Source organism: Bemisia tabaci, chromosome 5 (assembly GCF_918797505.1).
Source record: "Bemisia tabaci chromosome 5, PGI_BMITA_v3".
Taxonomy (NCBI): domain Eukaryota; kingdom Metazoa; phylum Arthropoda; class Insecta; order Hemiptera; family Aleyrodidae; genus Bemisia; species Bemisia tabaci.
Window position 1 is genome coordinate 23027404 of NC_092797.1, and position 18214 is coordinate 23045617.

At 37.4% G+C, this 18214-nt stretch overlaps 1 protein-coding gene across 1 annotated transcript; it reads right to left on the reverse strand.

Moving 5' to 3' along the window:
- Positions 1-777: 777 nt before the first annotated feature.
- On the reverse strand, positions 778-17993 carry LOC109036645 (protein obstructor-E). The gene is made up of 5 exons (XM_019050993.2): positions 17805-17993; positions 10074-10271; positions 4129-4335; positions 2591-2801; positions 778-950 (listed from the first exon to the last, which is right to left on the reverse strand). Exons 1-5 carry the CDS (start codon positions 17860-17862, stop codon positions 881-883), a joined length of 744 nt encoding a protein of 247 aa, XP_018906538.2. The 5' UTR covers positions 17863-17993; the 3' UTR covers positions 778-880.
- Between the last annotated feature and the right edge of the window lie 221 nt (positions 17994-18214).

The window sequence follows — 18214 nt, forward strand, 5'->3', positions numbered from 1 at the left end:
ATAGGGGTGTTTCTACTCCTGCAGAGAGGGAAATATCGTCTTCATACCCTAGCGCCAGCATAGCTTTACTCTTTGTTATTCAATTTGAGGCGAGTGCGTAAAAATCTAACTATCTCTTATAACAACTATCGGCTATAACGATCAAAAGAGGTCGGCTCCTGCGAGGTCGTTAACTTCTATTTCCACTGTATGTGAACATGAATTAAATCAAAATGAACAGAGCGTGGATAGGGTTTGAGTGCTACATGCCGTTTCTTCTGCTCTTAAGTTTGTGCATGATACATTTTTTAGGTCAACAGCTCAAACGTCGAAGGAATGATAAAAGGACCATCAAATGATTTGATCAAATTCAGCCGAACAACTGCTCAAAACCTTTATCTGCCCACCTCAAACGTAAAAAATTCTGGAGACCAACCCTACATATGTTTAACCAATAGGCTACGTTTTGTACGTGCATACATTCCACCCATTTATGTATTAAAATATATCAATATCAAATGTTTTTTTATTACCTAAATGTGCATCTGTTTGCTCCTGCAAATTTTCAAACTCTGGCCAGTCTGCACATTCATATGTATATTTTTGTATGCTAAGTGGAAATTTGTCTTACATCAGTTAAACTACACACTCATTACTTTTCTGTTTCTTGCCTTGGATTTCATCTGGTGAAAATGAGTCTATTGCATAAGTTGTATGAGTTTTCGAGTGGTTTAAATTTGGTTTCCTTCTCGTGCCTATCCTCTGCTATAAATTCTATAAGGAGAAATAAATTACTACTTTATGTTGTTTTGGACTTTATTTCCTTAATTTTAAGTAATTAAAATTAAATTAGTCTTAAAGTTACGGTTCAATTTGGAAATTTAGCTAAATTCAAATCACATCACTTTCGCCTTCTTTGTCTCTTTGAGCCTGTTTTTTGTGCTGCAGGGTCATCTTTGTACCATTCCTCACTGAAACAGAAATACATTTTGTATGAATATGATTTGAACGAAAAAAGGTTTGACATATATTCTAACTATACGTTAAGGTCATTGATAATTGTCAGTAGTAAATATTGTGATTTTATTTTGGACCATTTGACGACGATTCAGATCAATAATACAAATGTCAACGAATATACCTACCTATTCATATTTTTTTTATATTAATTGAAACTGCTAGTTAAAACCAGTTTTTTGAGTGTGAAGTACAAGTATCAAACAAAATCCAAAAATGTATTTACTTTCTGACTGGTCAGACGAATTTTCAAACGGATTGAACGCAATCAGTACATTTGCGGAAAGTGCTGAATTGAAGAAGAGAATTGAAGACAGAGGATAGGAATGCTTAAAATGATGAAAACCAAAAAGCCATGCTTGAATTACATAACAAGGTTAGTGGATGATGAGCTCCTAAAAGTTCCTTAATAGTCAAGAAGGAAAGTTAGCGAGCTTTTTTCCGACCCATACCCTTGTTATCGCTTTCCCTCGTTCTTCACTTGAAAAAAGAGACATTTTTGTAGTAGCCGCGTCGCAGTGACTATATAATATTTTTTTTGGTTGTGTAATGTCTCGCGTAAATTATCAACCCTTGTTCCCACATAGAAAGAACTAAAATAACACACGGAAAAAAAATTGCTAATTCAACAATTCAATTGCTAATTCAACAATTCAATTGCTAAAAACAGTGAGTGCAATGTTTCAACGCAGATTTTACAACAAAAAATGCTACTTTAACCACATTTTAAACTAATTTAACCACGGGGGTGGTTAAAGTAGCATTTTTTGTTGTAAAATCTGCGTTGAAACATTGCACTAACTGTTTTTAGCAATTGAATTGTTGAATTAGCAATTTTTTTTTCCGTGCAGATTTTCTTGCAATTCAGACCAACATTTTGGGACGTATATAGAAACCTCGACAGGATACTAACGCGCATCGAAACCTTGTAGGCATATCAATTCGAACAAATGTCAAGGAGCGTCTTGCAATGTCCTAATTTCGTAAGAATAAAAAATAAGTTTCAAGGAAAGAGAAGTCAATAATACTGAAAATGCACACGCTGCAGGTTTGATGAATGAATTGAATCTTACATTTACCTATTAGTAAGAGCTTTGCAAATCATACTCCCCCCCCCTCCCCAAATTTAAGGAGCATGACTTTAGGAATTAAATTTTGCAAATAATCTCCATCATTTTTACGACAAATTGCGATTAACTAGTGAAATAAATTTGACCTATGTTTGCAGGGACCGACATGGATTTAAAGGCTATTTACAAGCCTTGGGGGACGGACCTCATAATGAATGAATTTTAATATCCTTAATTTAGCCATGTAAACAGAAAGATCCTACTTCCATACTAACCAGTTTTTAATATTCTTCTTTTTGTAAAATCAACATTTTATACATTGATTTTCAAAGTTTTTTCAAAATTTTGGGACACAATGGAACTGAAAATTATGAATTTTACTTAGGGTCAGTAGTTAAATTCTCAGAGTATCAATAAAAATTATATCAATTTGTTAACTTTGAGTCAAAGTTGATAGAACGTCTTTAAGTGCTCTAAACATATAATGTAAGATTGAATATTGAGGGATAGAGAGATGTACTCACCATCCAGGTACGTTATCAGGGCTATCACATTTTTGAGATTCTTCGTTGTACACTTCACCAGCGGAGCAGCCTTGTTCCCTGGGGGTAACGCCGTTCAAACAGACGTAGAACTTTTGACAGTCTTCAGGGTGAGCGTAAACAGGGTGAGCAACAGCTTGCCCATGGTGCTGGTTACCCTCTTTTGGACACGAGAACCCGTCTTTCAATTTCACTGAAACAGATTTGACACCATGAAACGTCACTGGTTTTTAAAGTCGTTAAGTTATTGTATTATGCTCACAAGAAGAACGATTATAATCATCCAAATCACGTTATAAGAACCCTCTCAGAATTCCATATACTCCCTAATTGCAAAAATAACTATCATCAACATTTTGAGGCTCAAAGAACGTAAGTTACTTTATGCCTACGAACGATTTTAATCAAAATAATAGCTTCGAATGGCATCGTTCTTATTTTCTACAGTGCTGACGATCTCCTCCTCCCCTAATCATCCCAAACCACGTTTTTATACCTCTCTAAGAATCCAAGTTCTCCCAAGTTGCGAAAATAACTGTCGTCAAAATTTTGAGGTTCAAAGTACGTTCCAATTTCTCTTTAAACAGAGGCCAACATAATTTTGAGGAAATAGGAAGGAGTTGTCTAAATCATGGATATTAAACTTTATGCGGAGCGTGCGATCCAATTAAATGAGTGGTAAAACTTATGTAATTCATAAAACAAGTCTACCAGACATATTGACTACTCTCTAGGTGGTTATTGAGGTCATAGACAACATGTATTGCAACTGGTGGTAACTGAACGAGGTGTAAAGTCACACTTTTTTATTCACTGCTGAAGTCTCTTCCAATATTAAGTCCCCAGCATTGAACAATTTGAACCAACCCTAAGTTGATTCGCCCCGGATTCTTAGCGTGATGAAAGTGGTACGCGATATATCGAATCGGTTAGGTCAAAAATTTTGGCAGAAGCTATAGATCGAATCATTTAGGTCAAACATTTTGGCAGAATTTTACTTTATGAGAAAATGGACGAATAGGGCCGAAACAGTGCATGAGTCTGAAGAATCATGCTCAAGAAGCAAAATATATAGAAATGAAAACAGGATGTGGTGACGAAAAAAAAACATGCAATCGGTACAAAAATCAATAATTTGAAAGAATGCAACGTTTTGTAGTAGCCAAGTCTTGTTTTTGTCCATCCTAATTTTGCATTTTTTTTGTTTCCTTTTTTGGGAGGGGGAGAATGATTCTTTTAGCTCACACGCTAAGGCTACCGTCATTTTTTTGGCTGAAAAGTAAAAAACTGCCGCTTTCTTTACAGAATCCATGTGACAAATTGCATATGCCAGTTTGATCACGCCACGCACCTGGGACAAATCACCTCAAGGTACATTTTGCCTGACTATATCAAAAATGTTAATCCACTTTGGTTTGACCGTCCAACGTCGAGGTTAGATTAAACTACTCTAACTGACCCACACCACGAGACGTATTTTTGCGAATCTCGTGTGAATGGGATGCTTAATCTAAACTTACTGGATTCTGGTTCTCCGCAACCTGTCCTTCCCGCTGAATCAGGCCACACACAAGTGCCGGAGTATTCATCGAAGTGCAACCCAGTAGGGCATACGATTTCTGTTGCGTCACCTTCGATACAGTTGTAAAATATATTGCACACTTTTTCATCAGGGTGAGCGAAGTAACCATTCCTTCGCGGACATAGATGGGTGGATTTGGGTGGCTCTGTAACAAACCGAAAAGGAAGGGAATGAAAAAGCAATTGAAGAAACAAAAAATATTCATCAAAATATGCAATCCCTGAAAAAAAGTTTGATCAATAATTTTCTTTTATCATATAACCTAGGACGATGTTTATTTATTTTGTATGTTTTTTTATTTTATTATATGTTTTCACTGTTTCTTTAAAGAGTATTTACGATTGACCACTGCTTTTTTCTCCAATGAGAAGCATAATGAGTCAAGATAGCATTTTAAATGACCGAATCAGCCCTGGTTTTGAAGTACGGTGCACTGAGAAAATGAAAAAATTTAATGGAGCCACAGGTTTTTTCGAAGGCAATATTTCCAAGTGATGCTAAGGGCACAAATTATGCCACCAATACAATTAACCGTAAAGGTACAGCAAAGAAGGAGGGAGTGTTTAGAGGTCTAGACACCTCCTCCTGACTCAATAATAATTATTATTTGAAGAAAGGTTATCTTCTTTACATCATAGGCAGTTTCAACTCCCCCCCCCCCCAATCTTGGCAAAATTCCTGGCTGCACCGCTACATACTGATTTAGTGGCTACGTCATACGGGTTATATCGCAGTTCAATGGTGTTATTGTAAACAGGCACAATGTACATAACTTTGTCGTACTTGCACCATGGTTGTACGATGCGTCGACATATTTTTTGCAATCAATATTTTTCGTGTTTAATGAGTCATTAATTTCCTTATGAATTTTTAATGACAAAATTGTAAATGCATTGATACAGATAACATTACTCAGAATATGGACGTGAGGTAAGGTCTTATTGTGTGGCTTGAAACCATCACAAATCGATTCGTCGAATATCACGAGGATAAAGTCGTCGTTGAGTTAGTCTAATTAACATTATTAAGGTGAAATAAAATAAAAATGCACCCCTTTGACTCTCAGAAACAAGCCATACAATCAAAAATTAAGATTCCGACTTACTTTTCAAATTAATATTTATTGTCTCGCCTTGCTTTCTCTCATTCTCGCTTGGCTAAGTAATGATGATTAATCGCGAAGGGACGTAAAAGGGCGTTTTCCACCGGTCAAGTCACCGCATGCGCATCTATTCTTAGACTTCGATTCGGATAAACCCATGCCGCCGAGTTCGGACGATCTCACGGCATGAAAACTCGTTTGAAGGGTGGTTTTCAGTGAGACCTTTGAATGCTGATGAAGGAATTTTTTTTTGTTTTTCATAGATTTTATCAAAATTGATAAAATAAATAACAACATTTTTGCAAAGTGTTGTGGTCGGATGTATCTGTTGCACTTCAGTTGTACATCAGACCCTTGTAAATTTAAAATTAACTCAAATCACTATCGCCCCATTGTTAATATTTTTCCAAGAAGTAAGAAGTAAAGCTATTGCTAGAATCTGCACATTTGCTAGTGAATTGATGTCAAACATCGCCAAAATTGTAATGAGTGAATTGATTGAACGAACCAAAACGATGTAAAATTTTAAGTTTTTTATTGCTTAAGGCCACAAGGTCTAAGCTTTAAGCAATAGAGAACTTAAAAATTTACATTGCTCTGGTTCCTTTCATCAATTCACTCATTGCTTCACACTTTCTTCTGTCCTCGTCCCCCTACATGGAGGAAAAAAAAACTTCAGTTCAATGGAACAGCTTTCAGTCCAGGTAACTAAAGCTTTTGGTCTCAGGACCCAACTTCAGTCTAGGTAACCTAAGTTTTGTTAGTTCGTTTTCTTCACCAAAAATGTCAGTAATCAGTATCGAAGTACGGTTTGTACGACGAAAAACTTCAGGTAACCAGACAGAAAAGTTTGGCGTCCTGTATAAGTCGAAGATAGGTCCTTAAATGTCATATCTCCATCCGTGTATTTGAACTTCTTTATTCCACTGTGCAGAGATTTATGAAAATCACTTGATGTAAAGCGTAAGTCTCAGGTGGAAAGGGTGAGGCCCAATCACGATGAAATGGTGTACTTGACGGGAGGCTCTACAGCGATGTATCTGCCATTTAAACCTATGGAAAAGGATCGATAAACAGGGTGTTCCTCAATAATCGATTCTTTTCCATAGCTTTAAATGAGGAAATATCGATGATCGATCATTCACGCCTCGCCCCTGCTCCCGCAATAAAGTTTCCGTCTCACGGGCATCACTGAAGCCGGAGCTTTGCGAGGGTAGGTGTTCAAAATCCATCAGTGCCGCCACGCTCATCAATTCTTATTGATGACGCCGGGATATGTTTTATTCATAGACGCGACTACTCGGGGATATTGTTCAATTTTTTTATGGTCTCATCAAACTGCGCTTGCTTGGTGTCTTTGAACCTCGCTGTGGTGCGAATGACTCCACCGCTCGGTCGCTGCGATTCACTCTTCCTCTAAGACATTCAAAATTGATTTTATCGGTGACTCATGTCGGAAAATGAGTATCTTCACCCCGACGTTTTAAAATCTCTGATTGTTCTATTTGTTTGGAAAGTTGGAATTTTATAAGGATATTTTTTTATCAGTGAAAATATTGAGAATAATAAAAAAAATGCAAGTTAAAATACTGAACGCTTTTCTTTAAAAAAAAGAATGGAAATACGTGTTGTCAGAGACACGAATTTTTCGAAGTAAGGCACACTGTAACACAGTAAGAAAAGCAACCAACATTTTGTGTTGACATGGGAAGTAAAACACAAAACAACCCAAGCCTTCGAGTAACTCTGGGGTCTCCCAGTCTCTTAATTGTTTTCTGCGCTAAATTCGTCGCAATCTAGGTATATCAAAATCATCACAAAATGGTCAGCCTGTGTTTCACTTTCTATATTAACCAAAAATAAAACAAAAGCACAAATATTTCTGTCAGTGTCTGCTGTAAGAGAGCGACTGCATTTTGCTAAATCTTGGTTTTCTCGTGATTATTTTTTTATAAAGGTTCAATTCCAAAAGTACACAAATTGTAGGGTCGTGCTTGATTTTGTTTCTACGTTCATCTCTTTTACTTTGCATTTCGTAGATGAAATATGTGTACCCATTTAATTTAATTTAATTTGGCATTGCTGCAAATGTATATTGTGAGATGCATGGTTTGTGGCTATGACCAATGATTTGTTTTATAATGCTCCATTATCTGTCCCGTTTCTCAACGCTGTCCGCAGGTGTCTGTGGAGAGACACCAGAAACGTAATTTTTTGCGCACCACGGATATCTTCTTGGAAAACTGCCAAGTGCCAATACCCTTCCGCAACCTCTTCCATACCTTCTTACGGGCTTGAAGGGCCTCTAGATGATCAGCACAATACAATGTTTTTCTACCCGATCGTTTTAAATGCTCAATGAGATTTTATAAAAATGGGGGGGGGGGGGAGGCAATCTTGAAATCCTTGGTTTTTAGGAAATTACTTGATTTCCAGAAAATTGGTAATTTCTCTCCTCTGAAATTAGAATATATTTTTAACCGAGTTCTACATCTTGGCCTGCATTACGCCCCTGGTAAAATTGGCGATAAGAGCTGCGTTTCAAAATACCATAGGAATTCTTATAGGCGGCTATAGAAGGCTGTAGAAAATCATATAGCTTGCTATAGAATGCGGAGAAAATCTTACAGTCGGGCTAAACGAAGCGATAAAAATTAAGCAGCCGGGCTATAGTTCCTAATAGCCGGGCTTTACACTTTATCGCGTGGCTGTTGCCTTTTCGCCATCGATTATAAAAGGCAATAAGAAATTGTGTAGAAATTCGTGTGCTTTTGAACTCATTAAGTTTGATACGGAACCACCTTAATATTTACAAAACACACGTTATATTTTCCTTTAATGCATATTTTTTTTCATCAATTAAAACGAGAATAATCCATACAGGATGTGCAAACATTTCAAAATCATGAGTTGAATAACGCTGGCTACGCCAGATTAAATATTACAGCCTAACACAAAGCGGAGCGGCGACGCACTGGCGCCTACAAACCTAACAGGGATATAAAAATATTTCAGATGAGTTACCTGAGAAAAAGTTGTCACCTTAAAATCTATGTGCCGCTGAAAGAAACCAAAATATTGAGCTTTGATACATACATGAGGTCCTGATTCTAATTACGAGCGACTCATAGATAGGTACACACTGTTACTATCCCATGTATTAAAACAATAACACCGATATCGAGCGATCAAATGATGATTTGGATAATGCTGATGTTTCTTGATTTAACAAACTGATGATAAGAATCACTGTCAGACTAAAGTCCTCCGGTTTCATCGCGAATTCTTGTCACGCAGCACGCCGCTCGAACGAACAGATTAGTTAAACATCTACACTCTTGAACGAAGGAATACTGCCTTACTTGAAAGATTAAAGATCAGCAATAATGCTTTCAGATGTGTTTAGTTTAATGATTAAAGAATTAGTAACATAATACCTTGACTCACCCACCGGGATGGTGTTATTGTTATCAGTTCCTGTTGACTTCAACAGCACTGACTGACCGGCGACGCACTGGCGCCTACAAACCTAACAGGGATACTTCACGCATTGCGCAACGCGTGAAGTATCCCTGTTAGGTTTGTAGGCGCCAATGCGCGTTTTGAGCTGGCTGCCCACCTGCCGCACCGCAGCGTGCCACGGCGCTTGAAGCAACTATTTCACACCAGAGGTATACCACAGTATCATACAAAACTGAAGGCGCTCTTATATATTAGGAATGGCAGGCATCCATCAAAAGGACGGAGCTTTCCTCGCAAAATAAATCAAGATACTACGGCCCAAGAAGAGAGCAGTGGTCCAAAAACTCACTAAGTCCTAACATCCGTAATTAGTGACGTTTGGCATACACTTTATCGCCTGACTGTGAGTTGCTTAATTCGGCTATAAAAAGCTATAAGAAATTGTGTAGCCAACTATAGAAGCTATTGGAAATCTTACAGCCGGCCGTAGGTCTATGGTATTTTGGAACACAGATTCTACTGCCAATTTTTACCAGGGGCTTTACGCTACGTTCTGGTTATTGTGACATTGCTGGAACATGTTAACCTTATTTTTATTTTTTATATGCATTGAGAGCGTTACCTATTTTTTTCATTATTTTTCGTATTTAAAAATTCTGCATCCATATTGTTAGGTAGGCTATTGATCATACAACCCAATAAAGATATAAGAATAGCAAGTGTGGCGAATGTGAAACGGATTAATATTATTCCATACACTGGATACATAATAATGAGGTTACAATGGTGCCTTATCTTTATAAACGAAAATATGTATTCAGATTTATCAAGGCAATAATTTGTGAATTTACTCCTGAAACTCAGTCGAATCTTTTTACAGCAACGAAGTGCAATCGGTGCAGGATCTGCTGCAATCTATTTATCTAACTCTGTATAGAGATGCCACCAAAAACTAACCTTCCTCTTACGAATTTATGAATTTTATAAATAAAAGTTTGGCAATTCATTTCTTAAAATGACACAAAAATGCAATACCAAGTTTTTCACAACTATTATTGTGGTAATATTATGGCATCGGCTCACAAAAAAGAATTCTGACAATCGAATTACTAAAATTTTTGCCACCAACGAAAATTTACACTGGTCAGAGAAGATACCTCAGTGGCATGCCGGGTATATTGATCCTCGCTTCGAGGGGTTGAAAGGACCAAAGGGTCAGCTACCGGAAGTAGGGGAAAGGAAAGGACAGATATTAAATACCCCGACCGCCCGAATGATAGTAATATTAATTTCTAAGCGCTGAATATTTCTCAACTTACGTAGTTCTACTCTGTCACCACAGTCTACATTGAAGGGCTGGTCGCATTTGTTGATTTTTCGGTTTAAGGGATCAAAAACAAGACCATCTGGACAGAATTTCTCTGTTGCTACGCCATCTTCACAGTCATAGAATTTATCGCACATGATAGAATCCTCAAAGACTCCATTTTTCTTGGGGCATTTGAAATCTGAAGCACCTGTAACAGAAATGCACAAAACATAAGTTTACCACAGTCTCTTTATAGCCTATGAATATTTTGCCCGGGAATTTTCTTGTTCCACGGATGGACAGGATTATCACTAGGTTTCATCAACTTTTTTAAAGTCTTACGTATTTTTTTAAATCAATTTTAGTGGGCACTGATAATAGAAATTTACCATGAACGCAAATAATATACCGCTTCAATTCTGTGCACCGAAAAATGGTTCGCATGGAACATGTTTCATATTGACCAGTGGCGAGTATAAAAGATCGATTATCGATATTCCCCCTTTTGAGGCTATGGTAAAGAATCGATCATTAGGAGGTTCGTCGCGGAAACCCTTCTTATCGAGCCTTCTCCATAGATTTGAATGGCAGATCAATCGATGTATAGCAAAGCACGCCACGCCACTGATATTAACCAAATTTTTTTGGTTCATTGAACTGAAACTACAGTTCAGTTCAGTGTGAGTGTCAGTCATTTCTACTTAAGCGGTCGCTTCACTTGACTGAGAATTCAATTCTTTGCATCTATAACCGCCCACCAAATTAATCGGCAATTTTTTGCCTCCAAGCGTTTGGATCTGTTCGATTACGATAGCAAAATGCTTCCATCGTGAGGTCAAAATCGAAAAGAAAATACTTTGTGCTCTTAAAGAAAATAATATGATGACAGTAACAGAAAAATACTGGAGCCGCTCTACCCTGTTAAGGAAAAACGCCGTATGAACATTCGAGAGTTGACAAATCGCCCCGAATAAAACATGTATATTGAGGGAAAATCATGCGTACTTTAGATCAGAATCAGACGTTGTAGATCAAATTGCGAACAGAATCGTCTGAAAAAATTAAAAAATAACATTCACAGTTGGACCACATTTTGCAATAAGGAACCACTATATTTCTGGCTCGTTTTAGAAACAACATATGTGCCATTAGTTTCCCTATGCAGAAAAGTGCTTTTATGCGGAGGAGCCAGAAATAATGGTTCCTTATTGCAAAATGCAATTCAATTTTCCTTGTGCATCAAGTTTTTATTGAAAGAAATATGGCAACGTCTACGGGCTCATACGGCGTTTTTCCTTAGCACGGCAGCGTTTAGGAAGAGTGTTTTGCTCCACGTGTTGATGTTTTTTCAGTCAGCTGTAGTACGTCTAAAAATTCACGCAAATTTCAGAGGCCAGGAAAGGCGAAAAAATTTGGATTATAGCGGAGAGGGATCTCCGGTATGGGTATGGCCCCCCTCCGCTGACGTCTACTGACGAAATCGTCGTCCCTCTGACGTGAGCACGTATCTATTTTGCCGCATAAGCCCTGGAATGCATGGGGTTGTATTAATGGCAGGGTTCACGTGGAAATTGAGATACGTCCGTACGTCGGAGGAGAGACGAAATGACGCAATCTTGCCGGTGAGAAGCGGAGAGCACGACGCATTTCCTTCCGGTAGAACATGCCAATGGCCAATGGGCCAAGCGCTACTCCAGACGCTTATAGAAAGTTGATGGCCTTAATAGTCGCGTGTCTTCGCGTCCAACCACCCATGCTGCCGATGTGGACAGATAATACGTTTTTGACTCCCGATTCACGGCCAAGGGAGCCAAGTTAAATGAGCGTTATATTGTAAATTTTTTAACTCAACCTATTGCGGATTGCATTACTGATGATTAAAAATTATAGAGAAGTATCTTGACATTTAAATTCATACATAATTTTGACTCCAATTCACGGCCAAGGCAGGGTTGCAATTTTTCATGAAAAGTAAAATCTTGAAATTTCATGTGAAATATGTTATGAAATTTCAGAATGATATGAAACATACTGTTCGAATTAAATGCGAAATTAAAGGAAAGGCTACTGGTTTTTGCTTTTTGGTGTTTTTAGTGTGTGATGCATACCCTGCCCCTGAAAATATGTTTTATATTTTTCATATTTTTCAAACTTCATGAAATTTCATGAAATATTTCTCGGAAAATTTCGATATTTCATATTTTTCATTTCACCCGTGCATCCCTGCCAATGGAGCCAAGTTAAATAAGTGTTATATTGTAAATTTGTCGTATTGTGTATTTGTTGTATTGTAAACTTCTTGTTTTTTTTCGCGTTCGACGTGTCGTTTGACCAAACAGCTTGTATGGGATGGCCATGTTAATAGGATGACGGAAGAGAGGCTACCAAATAGATTCTTGATTGGGTTCCTCCTGGGAGGAGACGAAGGGGACGCCCGGTGAAAGGATGGTGACAGGGGGTTTTAAATGAGATGAGGGAGTGCCAACTAACTGATGGATTGTGGAAGGACCGAGTTTAGTGGCAATCAGGCGTCGCAGAGCGCCAGAGAGCGCTATAAAAGCGACTCATAAGTATGTATATGTATATCGTAAATTTTTTAACTCAACCAATTGCGGTTTGCATTACTGATGATTGAAAATTATGGGGAAGTCGTTTATCGGCTATGAGGCGCGCAGGAGGGTGAGATTTACCATTTTTCTTGCTCTCTCAAATCTCGTAGATCACGTGATCAAGAATTTACCACTTTAAATTATTGTGCATTGTGGATCGTCATTTGGTGATTGCCTCTCATCAATTAAGATTTTTCGAAATAAAATGAAATTTTGTACGACTGACTGATTCTCTATTTTTAGTGTTACACCATCACGAATTCTGAAAAATTTACTTTAGACCGTCATCGGTCGGTGGAACATCAAACGGACTTACCATGGACGTACATTCATCATAACCAGTTTTGTACGCCTAGTGCTGGAGCGGCAATTGTCACCACAACTTTTTCTGAGTTTAAGCTTCGCCGTATAAAATCATTTTTATCATCATACCCGTATTACCAGTTTAGTATCACTCGTCTACTCATCGTGTCACTAGTTCAAACAGCCCTGTGTCTTGACCGATACAGGGACTACGCCAAGTATAAAAGGAAGGAAAAGTCACTGCTCGAATACTGTTCTGCGATGCAATTAATTTCCAGTTCATATAATTCTAATGGCTGTCATTTTTTGTATTTTTCATACCTAAGATAAATTATGGTAAACCCATTTCAAAGTACAGTCAATTTACTTCAGAATTTCATATTTTTGCGGAGAATACTTAAACACTAGATTTTATTAAGTCAATGTACAGTGTCTTTCATTTTGTTCGATTGTCGATCCTTTTAAAGTTGCCATGGTTTAAAAGAAGCTACTTTGCATCTTCTGCCCCTATTGCGTCAGAAAATAACATTTTCGAGGCCTATGAAAAGTAAAAATAAGTTGCTTTTGCAAAATTCTATCCACCTTTTGCTAATTCATTCTCTAGTATATTAAAATTAGTTCTAAGAGGAAAAACGAAAACTTTGTCCGATTGTTTTGTGATTAAGACTGCATTTACCTTAATTTCATAACTATTTTTTCAAGGTATAGCATTTGCGTCTGGAATCTGAAAATCGAGCCATGCATCAAGCGGATGGCCGAAATTATCTTCACTAATTTTTTAACGTTTTCTCAACGAAACAAGTACGTGATTAGACATGAGAGGACCAGACGCCTGGCCTCCCGAATTCCTCTCTCAGTCGCACAACAGTGCCACTCTTCGACTCGGGTATTGACCGACGATTATGAAATTTTCGATGATTACGAGCATAACTAACAGCAGCTGTTTTTTTCTCGCTCACTGCTGCCTTTCTAAATCTTGGGAAAAAATCAAGTCGCCTTAATTAACTGAGGTGCACTTGTTTCTGTCCTCCTTTCATTTCCTTCCTCAATTCTGTGCTTTCTTCTGTGGTCTTTATGACGCTCTATTAGGACCAGAGAGAGGAAACGTAGGCGCTCGACTTAAAAAGTTCAGCTCGGACGTCCGTTTCCAGAAGTTAATTTTTTCCTCAATGATATAATGCGATAGGTGATGGTGTTACTTTTATCCCTGTCAACCTCGCAAACAAATAATTCCATTATATGACTGCAGAATTGACTCAAACAATTCAATTTTTCACAATGTGATGACGGCGGTTTTTGTCTATAATTTTGCTGATCACTTCGTGGATTGAGTAGGAAAGTTAGTGAAGTTTTCAGATGGATGAGTATAACAGCTTTTCAGTAAAAATACAATTCACGATTAAATTTTCACAGGAACGTTTTAACAATATTACCAAGTTCTGAGGAATGATTGATTTTTTTTTAAAAAACACTGGGGAAAAAACACATTGGATCTAGAGTCCAGACTCTTAAAAACATCGACAAGAAAAAATACTCTTGATTCAATCGGATTTTTGCTTAAATCAAGAACCAAGCCTCTCAATTTGAGCGGATTTTCTTTTGATTGAAGCAAAAATCTGATTGAATTAAGATTATTTTTTCTTGTCAATGTTTTCAAGAGTCTAGACTCTAAATCTAATGTGTTTCTTTTTTCAGTGAACAAAATTAGCTCCCTCTCTTTTAAGATCTGGGTTTGTTACGATCCAACTATTTGTCGAATCGGTGTTAATTTATCACGTGTTTTTCATTTTGGGCCGAGACATTTTTAAGAAGAGTCTGAATGGAATGAAAATTGTATTGTTGAAAAAATAATTATGATTCTTCCTTTTGTGTCCTTCGGTCCTCCTGTTCTTTGTGTTTCCTTTATCTCTCTTTCTTTTTTCAAAAAATAAAAATAAAAAAATAATAATAAAAAAAAAAATGCAATCCTCTCACCAAAAGATTAGGGATTGAAAACCCGAAGGAGATTCAATACTGATATTCAATAATGGGTTCGGAAAATATCTTTATATTTATATACTTGAAGCCTCTTTTTCACAATTGGAGAGGAAAAACAGCATTTAAGTCAAAAAGTACATTTATTCATACCTCTCGTTAAACTATAAATTGAAGTTTGTAATAACGTCCCTATCTCACAAAACTGGGCGTTTCCAGTGCCTACTGTGACCTTTAAAAGAATGTCATGAGAAAATTGGAAAATTTTAAGTGGCGCTTTGACTTTATTTGCTCGTCTAATGAAGCCCTCTAGGAGATGCAATTTTAATACTTCTTCAAGTCAAACGCCATCTCTCTAAGCTTGGAGCTCATTTTCGATACACTTGACACGTTTTCTATAGGAACTTGAAAGCCGTAGAGAAACTTTTCACTTGGCGCAGCTCGAGTCCTAATTTTTACCTTCCAGCGTTCAACGTCACGATGTTCAGAAAAGTTTCAAGTTGAAAACTGAAAGTGCGGACGTCAAACTATCTGTTAAAACTTATCTTTTGCTTCATCTTTTCGCATCTTAACTTTCTTGAGTGTCAGACGAAGGAAACTTATATAACAAAAAATAGTTTTAAATGAGCCAATCGTAGGTGCTTGAATTGAACCTTATATCATAATTATGGGTTGATCATGCCTCTGGTTAAAAAAAGGTTTAGCGTCTCATATTCGACGGTTGAGAGTAAAAAATCATCATATCCCAGATGAAGGATCATAACTCCGCTACAAGGCTGCACAATTGACGCAAATATTCAGTTTTTTACAAACATATGAGAGTGCAATTTTCGGTTCAAAATTGTTTTAATTCTTATGTGTAATTAGATTAAATTTCGGTGAACTTTTTAAGCAGAAACGCCCATAAGTCTCCGAGTGAACACACAATTTGTGGGTGAAGAATTCGTAACGTTCAAAAGTATTTTTTAGTGAAACACTAAAATGAGGCATGCATGCATTAAGATCACGGAAAAAAGTGTTAGGGGTTATCCCTTAAAATTGCGGCACTACCACAATTTTTTCGATGAAACGGACATTTCTAATTAATTGTGGTAGAACCGCAATTCAAGTTAGGGTAACACCGCAACATTTGGGTTAGTAACCTAATTTGTTGGGGTGCGATCACGATTAATTCGTGCACTACCACAATTAATTGAAAATGTCCATATCACGCAACAAACTCGTGCTTTTTTTTATCCGTGACATGTACAAACGCCAAGTCTCTTCCAAAATGCACACAGAGCCAAATTCCAAATGCACAATTCCGTTCGAAAAATCGATCACCTCCCCGCATGACGTCATCCTCCGTCCCTATGTGTATCATATTGAAATTGCATGCTGATTTTTAGTTAATTTTCATGGAAAGACATTGCTATAAATATACCACTTGTACTGGGGAATATTTCCAAATAATAAGGTTGATAAGCTTCAGAAGTATAGTAAAATGATAATAAGGTAGGGGAAATAAGATTCTGAGGAGGCTACAGCGAAGGGCTGGAGCGGCGTTCTAAGCATTATTGATTCAAGGAGGGGGTTTCAAAGTACGTCAAGTTCTAACTTTCACCGTTTTCTATTTTGAGTAGGTTAATTCGGAAATAACTAAGTTGTCTGACATTGATTTGTTTTGCACCCCCACCTGACGCACCCTGTTGCAAAATTGTGATTAATTCAAGATATTTTGGAATCAATAATTTTCCACAAAACACGGAGAAAAAAGAGACAAAACCTGTGTACAATAGTGATGTGAAAATCCGGTACTAGTACATTTGTTTGTTAGCAAAAATAAAGTTAGTGCCTTTATGAATTCACAAGATTAAAAGTGAAACATGCAAATCATTAAAAAGAATGCTCCCTGTCTAAGATAATTCCTACGTCGTAGCAGTTTACGTTTCTGAGTGCAGGGCTCATGGTGAATTTGGTTTTTTTTCTTTCGTAGTACTTATGTGCCACAAAATTACTCACGAATACTTATTTACATTAGTTTACTTAAAGTTAATTACACATGGTTTCTGCACTGAAAAGTGACATTAAGGATAAGCCGTTTAAAGGTGAAAATGAATTGATGCGGATCATTGTGGGGGCAAATTTACACTTTGCACTTCTAAGACGTCCCAATCGCACCCTTAATAGGGAAGAAAAAGTCCAATACTGTCCCCAGTGATGTTTGTTAACAGATGTTTTGTGAGAGGTTTAATATTCTCTTATTATGAACGATGTTTTGCATTTTTACAAGACAAACATTAGTATAGCAATAATTTTGGTAATTTCATAGAATTATTATCATATACTTAACAGTTTTGCCAATATTTTTTCTTTTTAAAGTCACCCAAAATCTTTGTCAGAGTTATAGACGGATTAAAGTGCTTTAGTTTTTGAAGCTCCTGCATTTATTCTCTCATATTAGAGGATTCACATGAGTCAAAATTTGCTTATTTTTTGCTTATTTTTTCTGAAAAATCAAGTGTAGCTTGTAAACTGGATTTATAGGCGTGCAGCTGAATATTTTGTTTACTTTGTTTGTGTTATACGCACTTTCCTCGATTTAAATCATACTCTTCTTCCTGTCGTGCATGTTATCATGTACTCCTGATTTTTCAAACGTCAGTAAATATCCACATTTTCGTTAAATATCGATCAGTAAATAGCAAGCAACCGCTTAGATGAGATTCAAAGAAAACGCAACCTAATTATAGTCCTACGGCTCTTCGTGTGCAAAGTAAGGGGGTTTTCCACCCGGCGGAAAGTGAAAGTGAAACTCGCGTTGGATAACTATGAAATGTCTGGGAAATCTCTGAAATATTCGTCTGGCGACTCACCTAGGACTCCGAGGGCGGCTATGGAGAGAAACACTAAATAGCACAAAACGGTATACATGTTGATGGCTGTTGGGTTACTGGTCCGCGTTCGGAATAACTTTCTGTCTCACCGGTCAACATACCTCGATACGGCGATGCTCCGGCACCTTGGTCTTCGTCTTGGGCCCTCCGCGGTGAGCGAGTAGCTCACGTGCTTCTCCCGCGATCCCCGTGGGGGGCCTAAGGCCATCGCCCACAGTATTTTTTTGCCATGGTTACCAAACTGCAGAAATAAACGCCTCTATTTCTGCAACTCAAGTATTTTCAACTTAGTGAGTTGTTTTGCTGAATCTTCTGGATCCCCGTCTCTTCCTTGCGGTGATTCAATAGATCGTATTCGATACATCAAACGAGTGAGACTGTATCGATAT